This window comes from Boleophthalmus pectinirostris, unplaced genomic scaffold (genome assembly GCF_026225935.1).
Source record: "Boleophthalmus pectinirostris isolate CB_2022bp ecotype Guang Dong unplaced genomic scaffold, ASM2622593v1 HiC_scaffold_2, whole genome shotgun sequence".
NCBI lineage: Eukaryota > Metazoa > Chordata > Actinopteri > Gobiiformes > Gobiidae > Boleophthalmus > Boleophthalmus pectinirostris.
This window is the reverse complement of record NW_026571152.1, coordinates 41887996-41897945: the sequence shown is the minus strand read 5'-3', so window position 1 is coordinate 41897945 and position 9950 is coordinate 41887996. Positions and strand designations below refer to the sequence as shown.

Below are 9950 nucleotides of genomic sequence, written 5' to 3'. Positions count from 1 at the left end.
AGGTACAGACGTTTGACCCAGGTACAGTTTGCATTTGACCCAGGTACAAGCGTTTGACCCACGGTACAGACGTTTGACCCAGGTACAAGTGTTTGACCCGGGTACAGGCGTTTGACCCGGGTACAGGCGTTTGACCCGGGTACAGACGTTTGACCCAGGTACAGACGTTTGACCCGGGTACAAGCGTTTGACCCAGGTACAGACGTTTGATCCAGGTACAGGCGTTTGACCCGGGTACAGGCGTTTGACCCGGTACAGGTACAAGCGTTTGACCCAGGTACAGGCATTTGACCCAGGTACAAGACGTTTGACCCAGGTGACAGGCGTTTGACCCAGTACAGACGTTTGACCCAGGTACAGACGTTTGACCCGGGTACAAGCGTTTGATCCAGGTATAGACGTTTGATCCAGGTACAGGCGTTTGACCCCCTGCAGATGAGAGGAGAGCCTCAATTCGTCCTTAGATATAAACCTTTTTCACAACGGTCGTAAGTGCCGCGATGTCCAGTGAACATCACTTCCGGTTAATGGTTTTCTGTGTAAATGTGTGTGTAAAAGTGTGTGTAAAAGTGTGTGTAAAAGTGTGTGTAAATGTGTGTGTAAACGTGTGTGTAAATGTGTGTGTGTAAATGTGTGTGTAAAAGTGTGTGTAAATGTGTGTGTAAATGTGTGTGTAAATGTGTGTCGTTTTCTCCAGCAGCTTCCTAAATCTGCCTCATCACCAAATCTTCAACCAACAAACTCCACAAAGGATAAGACCAGGACAAGATCAGGACTGAGGCCAGGACTGAAAACTGGTTTAATCCTGGTTTAGTCTTGGTTCATTCCTGATTCAGTCCTGGTTCAGTCCTCATTTAGTCCTCATTTAGACCTGGTTTAGTCCTGGTTTAGTCTTGGTTCATTCCTGATTCAGTCCTGGTTCAGTCCTCATTTAGTCCTCATTTAGACCTGGTTTAGTCCTGGTTTAGACCTGGTTCAGTTCAGCATCACAGTTTAAGTCAAACGGAAACGTGAAACGGCCGTTACCTGTTTTTTTATTTTGATTTTGGAGACAAATAATGAAGAAAATAGTTGTTTTTTCCTTTTAGGTTTAGGGTTTAAATTTTTATTTTTGGTTTTATTTTGAAACACGAATGAACGAATGAGACACGGATTATTTCTCTTCGCTTCAACTCTTCCCCTCCATTTAATTTCCTTTGTCCGTGTGTCAGTGTGACGGCCGTTTGAGCCTGAAATCGGGTCCTATTCTCTTTTTTAAAACCTGTAATCACGCCGTGGTCTGACGCTGGGACACTGGGACACGCTGGACACACTGGGACACACTCGGACACACTCGGACACACTGGGACACACTGGGACACACTGGGACACACTGGACACACTGGGACACACTGGGACACACACACTGGGACACTACTGGACACACACTCGGACACACTGGGACACACTGGGACACACTGGGACACACTGGGACACACTGGACACACTGGGACACACTGGGACACACTGGACACTGGGACACACTGGGACACACTGGGACACTGGGACACACTGACACACTGGGACACACTGGGACACACTGACACACTGGGACACACTGACACACTGGGACACACTGGGACACACTGACACACTGGACACACTGACACACTTGGACACACTGGGACACACTGGACACACTGGGACAACACTCGGACACACTGACACACTGGGACACACTGGACACACTGGGACACACTGGGACACACTGACACTGGGACACACGGACACACTGGGACACACTGGACACACTCACTGGGACACACTGGGACACACTGGGACACACTGGGACACACTGACACACTGGACACACTGGGACACACTGGGACACACTGGGACACTGGGACACTGGGACACACTGGGACACGCTGGGACACACTGGGACACACTGGGACACACTCGGACACACTGGGGACACACTGGGACACACTGGGACACACTGGACACACTGGGACACACTGGGACACACTGGGACAACACTGGGACACACTGGACACACTGGACACACTGGACACTGGGACACACTGGGACACACGGACACACTGGGACACACTGGGACACACTCGGGGGACACACACACTGGGACACACTGGGACACACTGGGACACACTGGACACACTGGGACACACTCGGACACACTGGACAACACTGGGACACACTCGGACACACTGGGACACACACGACACACTGGGACACACTGGACACACTGGGACACACTGGGACACACTGGACACACTGGGACACACTGGACACACTGGGACACACTGGGACACACTGGGACACACTGGGACACACTGGGACACACTGGGACACACTCGGACACACTGGGACACACTGGGACACACTGGGACACACTGGGACACACGGACTCACTGGGACACACTGGACACACTGGGACACACTCGGACACACTGGGACACACTGGGACACACTGGGACACACTCGGACACACTGGGACACACTGGGACACACACAGGGACACACTGGGACACACTGGGACACACACTCACTCGGACACACTGGGACACACTGGGACACACTGGGACACACTGGGACACACTCTGGGACACACTGGGACACACTGGGACACACTCACGGACACACTGGACACACTCGGACACACTGGGACACACTGGGACACACTGGGACACTCACTGGGACACACTGGGACACACACACCACTGGGACACACTGGGACACACTGGGACACACTGGGACACACTGGGACACACTGGGAGACACACTGGGACACACTGGGACACACTGGGACACACTGGGACACACTGGGACACACTGGGACACACTGGGACACACTGGGACACACTGGGACACACTGGGACACTGGGACACACTGGGACACACTGGGACACACTGGGACACACTCGGACACACACACTGGGACACACTGGACACACACTGGGACACTGGGACACACTGGACACACTGGGACACACTGGGACACACTGGGACACACTGGGACACACTGGGACACACTGGGAGACACTGGGAGACACTGGGACACACTCTGGGACACACTGGGACACACTGGGACACACTGGGACACACTGGGACACACTGGGGACACACACTCGGACACACTGGGACACACACGGACACACGGACACACTGGGACACACTGGGACACACTCGGACACACTCGGACACACTGGGACACACTGGGACACACACTGGGACACACTGACACACTGGGACACACTGGGACACACTGGGACACACTGGGACACACTGGGACACACTCGGACACACTGGGAACACTGGACACACTCGGACACACTGGGACACACTGGGACACACTCGGACACACTGGGACACACTGGGACACACTGGGACACACTGGGACACACTGGGACACACTGGGACACACTCGGACACACTCGGACACACTGGGACACACTGGGACACACTGGGACACACGCTGGGACACACTGGGACACACTGGGACACGCTGGGACACACTGGGACACACTGGGACACACTGGGACACACTCGGACACACTCGGACACACTGGACACACTGGGACACACTGGGACACTGGGACACACTGGGACACACTGGGACACACGGACACACTGGGACACACTGGGACACACTGGGACACACTGGGACACACTGGGACACACTGGACACACTGGGGGACACACTGGGACACACTTCGGACACACTGGGACACACTGGGACACACTCGGACACACTGGGACACACTGGGACACACTGGGACACACTCGGACACACTGGGGACACACTGGGACACACGGACACACTGGGGGACACACTGGGACACACTCTGGGACACACTGGGACACACTGGACACACTGGGACACACTCGGACACACGGACACACTGGGACACACTGGACACACTGGACACACTGGGACACACTGGGACACACTCTGGGACACACTCGGACACACACTGGGACACACTGGGACACACTGGGACACACTGGGACACACTCGGACACACTGGGACACACTGGGACACACTGGGACACACTGGGACACACTGGGACACACTGGACACACTGGACACACTGGGACACACTCGGACACACTGGGACACACTGGGACACACTGGGACACACTCGGACACACTGGGACACGGCGGCGCTGGAGCAGGTGGTGACATTGTGTGATTGGCGTCATTATGTGTGATTATCACTGCTGTTTGTGAGTGACGTCCTCTCTGTGCCCGCAGCCTACCGCTGCTACGCTCATTATCTGAAGATCGAGGTGAGCCAGTCCCACCCGGTGATGAAGGCCTTCTGCGGGCTGCTGCTGCAGAGCGGGGGCCCGGACGGCGCCGCGCTCAGGCCCAGAGACGCAGAGGAAGGTTTGTACTGCGGGGTTTTCAGATTCTACAAAGTGATCGTGTCAGGGGCAAAGTGAAATGTGATCCTGTTGATCCAAAAGGTAAATTCACAGTTGTTGAACCTGGTATTTTCAGTAAGAATGTAACAAAAAACGTAATATCGTGATATCGTATCGTCAAAGTTTTCACAATAATATCGTGGATCATCACAATATATCGAAGCACAAGTCTCTTTGTTTAAGTAAAATGAGTTATGGTGCAGTAACAGATAAAAAAAACACAGAGGGAACTACATAGACCATGATCCTTTGCTCCATTTCAGTGCAGACGACAAGAAGAAATAACAGTTCTAACACTTTTAAGTCTTAGTTCTTTGGATTAAGTCTTGTTAAGGCATTTTAAGAGGAAAAAGTCGCACATTAACAAAATATCGTAATAAATATCGTACCGTGAGATGTTTATCATGAAAATATCGTACCGAGAGATTTGGATATTGTTACATCCCTAATCGTGAGCCTCGCCTCCATATCATGAGCTTTACCACAATATCACAATAAATATCGTACCGTGAGGTTCATACTGTGGCGATATCGTATCGTGAGACTTGGATATCGTTACACCCTAGACTGGTGCATGTCAATGGCCGTAGTTGTCCTGCCACTAAAAACAGTCTTACCCACTCCACAAAACACCTGAAGGAATGTAGTTAATATGATTAAGTGAGATTCAGGAGCTGGACCACACCTCAGCCGCCCTCTCCTCTCACCAGCGAACCACAACTCACCTCGACCACGCCTCTAATTTCCCATCATCCCAGTTTGTCTCGGCGAACTTGACCCCACCCTCCCATTTCCTATTTTGTCGGTATTTCAGTCATAAGACGCCTACGGGGGGGGGGTCCCGTTCCGGCTGGGCCAATTGAAGACCAAAAAACACACATGAACATACAGGCCTCGTTTATGAACTCTCTCTCAAATAAAACTCTCTGCTTCATGTCATTTTTATCATATTTAAACGATGCTTGTCAGTCTTTTCTCTTCCGTAGACTTTTCGGTTTCATTTGGACTTTTGGACACGATTGTTCTGATTCTGATTCTCCAGTGTCACGACGAGGAACCCGCTGCATTTCACTCACACACAATAAAACAATAAAACACTAACACAGAAAAAGAATAAAACAGTAAAACAGTGTTGAGTGTTTGGGAGTAACGCGTTGTAAAAGTAATGAGTTACTGTGGTGCGATGTTTTTTTGCTGTAACGCAGTAACGTGGTCAGATTTTACTGTACAAGTGTGAGGAACGCGCGTCACGTTTGCGGTTTTAACCTGGACTCAAGTTGGGGGTTTTTCTGTTTTTTTTCTTCAAATAAATTCGCAAAAATCACGGTGAGATCAACAGCGGAGAAACGACATCGGTACGGTTCCGAGTGTCTGTTTCAGTTCTGGTTTAGACCTGCGCCAGTCCTGGTTTAGTCCTGGTTTTTAGTCCTGGTTCAGTTCTGGTTTAGACCTGGTTTACTCCTTGGTTAGACCTGGTTTAGTCCTGGTTCAGTTCTGGTTTAGACTTGGTTTAATCCTGGTTTAGTCCTGGTTCTAGTCCTGGTCTAGTCCTGGTCTAGTCCTGGTTTAGTCCTGGTTTAGTCCTGGTTTAGTCCTGGTTTAGTCCTGGTTCAGTTCTGGTTTAGACTTGGTTTAATCCTAGTTTAGTCCTGGTCTAGTCCTGGTTTAGTCCTGGTCTAGTCCTGGTTTAGTCCTGGTTTAGACCTGGTTTACTCCTTGGTTAGACCTGGTTTAGTCCTGGTTTAGACCTGGTTTAGTCCTGGTTTAGTCCTGGTTCAGTTCTGGTTTAGACTTGGTTTAATCCTGGTTTAGTCCTGGTTTAGTCCTGGTTTAGACCTGGTTTACTCCTTGGTTAGACCTGGTTTAGTCCTGGTCTTACATTTTAAACACAGTAATATTGTAATATAACGAATTACTTTGAAATTACAGTAAAAGTAAAAAAATAAATAACATATTACAGTTTTGAAGTAACTTGCCCAACACTGACACAGTAACACATATCAGATTGAGACGGAGCCCCCACCCCGAGTCTCAACCAGCATCTCTGCCTCGCGTCGTACATTATCAATAAACTTCTTCGCACTATGTCGTTGTTGGTGTGGTCCTGGCTAGTGAAAATCTATTATTACAAAAGACTGTTTGTGCTGATAGAATAAATTTTAGAAGTAAAACCAACGTTGCGTTTGAACGGATTTATGTCCGAGCAGCAGTGAGTTGTTCTTCCTGATAAAAAGCTCAGCAGCGGCGGACTGATATATGAGAAAATAGTCCCTCAACATTTAACGAGGGCCCCTGAACCTGGAGGGGCCCCCAACCAATTCCCCTCAGTGCCACTAATGGCCGAGGCCTGAGAGTAATTTGATTTTCTCTCAGTATGACATTAAATGAGAAGAGTTTTACTTTTAAACAAGAAAACACCGTCAGTATAGAATCTGATTGTCAAATCTATTTAAACTGTCAAAGCATTCGCCCCTTTTATGCTAGAACTATGTTAGACGAGTCAGTTTGACCTTGATTTGAATAACTTTAGCAGAATCACAATCATATATAATGGATGTAAACAAAAATGTAATTGTACCAGCAAAAAAATAAAACTACTTTCACTTCTGGTTTTCTAGTTTAGAAAACCACTGAACTAATAAGACGAGTTTCCAATCCACCATAATTTAAATAAAGACGTGCGTGTCTCAGTGGGAAACAATGGGAAAAACAGACAATAAATAAAAACAAAACAAAACAAAAAAAAAAAACATAACAAAACAGTGCCTTATAGTGAGGGCCCCAAACTTAAGTTCACCTAGGGCCCCCACATTGCTGACTCCGGCACTGTTTAAGACATTATTCTATCAACACAGACATTCACATGGACAGTCTGGTGTAATAATAGATTTTCTTCGGGTGTTTTGTGGAGTGGGTAAGACTAAGAATATTTTAAAAAGTGTCTTCACACGTCTCCAACACTCTGGACCACGAGGAAATGAAGCTCTGTGTCCAAAATTCCAAACCGTTCCCTTCTGTATTAGATCATTTTGGCCGATAGAACGTTGTGATGTCCTCTGAATCCGAGCAATATCCACAAGGCTGGTTTATACTGCGGCTGTAACGCACAAGGTTAAAGACTAATCAGATCTGAGCGGTGGCGAGCACGCGGGGAATAAAGACTGAGGGAGCGACTCAACGTGTCAGGAGAGAATGAGCTGCTGCTGTCAATCAAGAACTCTCCATGACAACGACAAGAGGGACTTTAGAATGACACGCACACAGACATACACACATTCATAAACACACACACATACAGACACACACACATACACACACACACACACATATACACACACACACACATACACAAAGACAGACACATAGACACACACACACACACATAGACACACACACACACACATAGACACACACACATAGACACACACACACACACACACACACATACAGACACACACATACATAGACACACACACACACACACATACAGACACACACATACATAGACACACACACAGACACATACACACACACTGACACATACACACACACACAGACACACAGACACACACACACACACACACACATACAGACACACGTACAGACACACACACACACACACATAGACACACACACACACACACACATAAGCAGAGAAAACATTCATCTGGTGTGTGCGCGCGTGTGCGTCCCTGTGCGTCACCGCAGTTGAGTCGTGCGCTTTTACGCACAGACGCGCACTGTAACAGAACTTTATATCAGAACATGATGTGAGACTGAAGCTCTGAGAGAAACAGGTGATCTGATCCACGTGCACGAGCCCCACGGGGACGCGCCTTACACTAATTATTATTATTATTATTAGTAGTAGTAGTAGTAGTAGTAGTAGTAGTAGTAGTATTCTGCTCTCGGTGTGTGCGTCACTTCCACGCCGCTCACGTTCGTGTTTGGTTTTGTTGTTTTTGTTTTTTTTTCTCTCGTGTGTGTGACATGTGTGTGTGACATGTGTGCGCAGGGATCCAGCTCGTGCAGAAGGAGAAGAAAGTGCACAAAGTGTCGAGCGCCAAACGAGCGCGCGGCCGCTGGCAGCTCCTCTACACGCTGGTGAACAACCCCGCGCTGGTGGGCACGAGGAAGCACTTCCGGCGGCAGAGCGCGGGAGGAGGAGGGGGCAGCTTCGTGAACGGCAGCCTCAAGAAGAGCACCAAGGCCGGAGGGGGCGGGAGCCTGAAGGACGCGGCGGGGGGGAGCGCAGCGAGCAACTAACACCCCGAGAAAAAAACAAAAAAACAAAAACAAAAAAACACACAAACTGGAACACGCACCAAAATATAAAACAAAAAAAAACACAATGAACATACAGGCCTCGTTTATGAACTCTCTCTCAAATAAAACTCTCTGCTTCATGTAATTTTTATCATATTTAAACGATGCTTGTCAGTCTTTTCTCTTCCGTAGACTTTTTTGTTTCATTTGGACTTTTGGACACGATTGTTCTGATTCTGATTCTCCAGTGTCACGATGAGGAACCCGCTGCATTTCACTCACACACAATAAAACAATAAAACACTAACACAGAAAAAGAATAAAACAGTAAAACAGTGTTGAGTGTTTGGGAGTAACGCGCTGTAAAAGTAATGAGTTACTGTGATGCGTTGTTTTTTGCTGTAACGCAGTAACGTGGTCAGATTTTACTGTACAAGTGTGAGGAACACGCGTCACGTTTGCGGTTTTAACCTGGACTCAAGTGGAGAGGTTTTCTGTTTTTTTTCTTCAAATAAATTCGCTAAAATTACGGTGAGATTAACAGCGGAGAAACGACATCGGTACGGTTCTGAGTGTCTGTTTCAGTTCTGGTTTAGACCTGCGTCAGTCCTGGTTTAGTCCTGGTTTAGTCCTGGTTTAGACCTGGTTTAGACCAGGTTTTGACCTTGGTTTAAACCTGGTTTAGTCCTTGTTTAGACCTGCGTCAGTCCTAGTTTAGTCCTAGTTTAGATCCTGTTTAGACCTGGTTTAGTCCTGATTTAATCCTGATTCAGTCCTGGGTTAGACCTGGTTTAGACTTGGTTTAGTCCTAGTTCAGTTCTGGTTTAGACCTGGTTTAGACCTGGTTTAGACCAGGTTTTGACCTTGGTTTAGACCTGGTTTAGTCCTTGTTTAGACCTGCGTCAGTCCTAGTTTAGATCCTGTTTAGACCTGGTTTAGTCCTGATTTAATCCTGATTCAGTCCTGGTTTAGTCCTGATTTAATCCTGATTCAGTCCTGGTTTAGTCCTGGGTTAGACTTGGTTTAGACTTGGTTTAGTCCTGGTTCAGTTCTGGTTTAGACCTGGTTTAGTCCTGGTTTAGACCTGGTTTAGACCAAGTTTTGACCTTGGTTTAGACCTGGTTTAGTCCTTGTTTAGACCTGCGTCAGTCCTAGTTTAGATCCTGTTTAGACCTGGTTTAGTCCTGATTTAATCCTGATTCAGTCTTGGTTTAGTCCTGGGTTAGACCTGGTTTAGTCCTGGTTCAGTTTTGGT

The 9950-nt window shown here is 48.2% G+C and overlaps 1 protein-coding gene across 1 annotated transcript in view; it reads left to right on the top strand.

Annotated features, from left to right (window-relative positions):
- The window catches only part of stra6 (signaling receptor and transporter of retinol STRA6), a 53939-nt gene extending 45244 nt beyond the window's left edge, over window positions 1–8695 (top strand). The window contains exons 16-17 of the mRNA XM_055155130.1: window positions 4257–4391; window positions 8445–8695. Coding sequence (XP_055011105.1) covers window positions 4257–4391; window positions 8445–8695 — 386 coding nt within the window. The remainder of the gene's footprint in view (window positions 1–4256; window positions 4392–8444) is intronic.
- Window positions 8696–9950: the final 1255 nt, after the last annotated feature.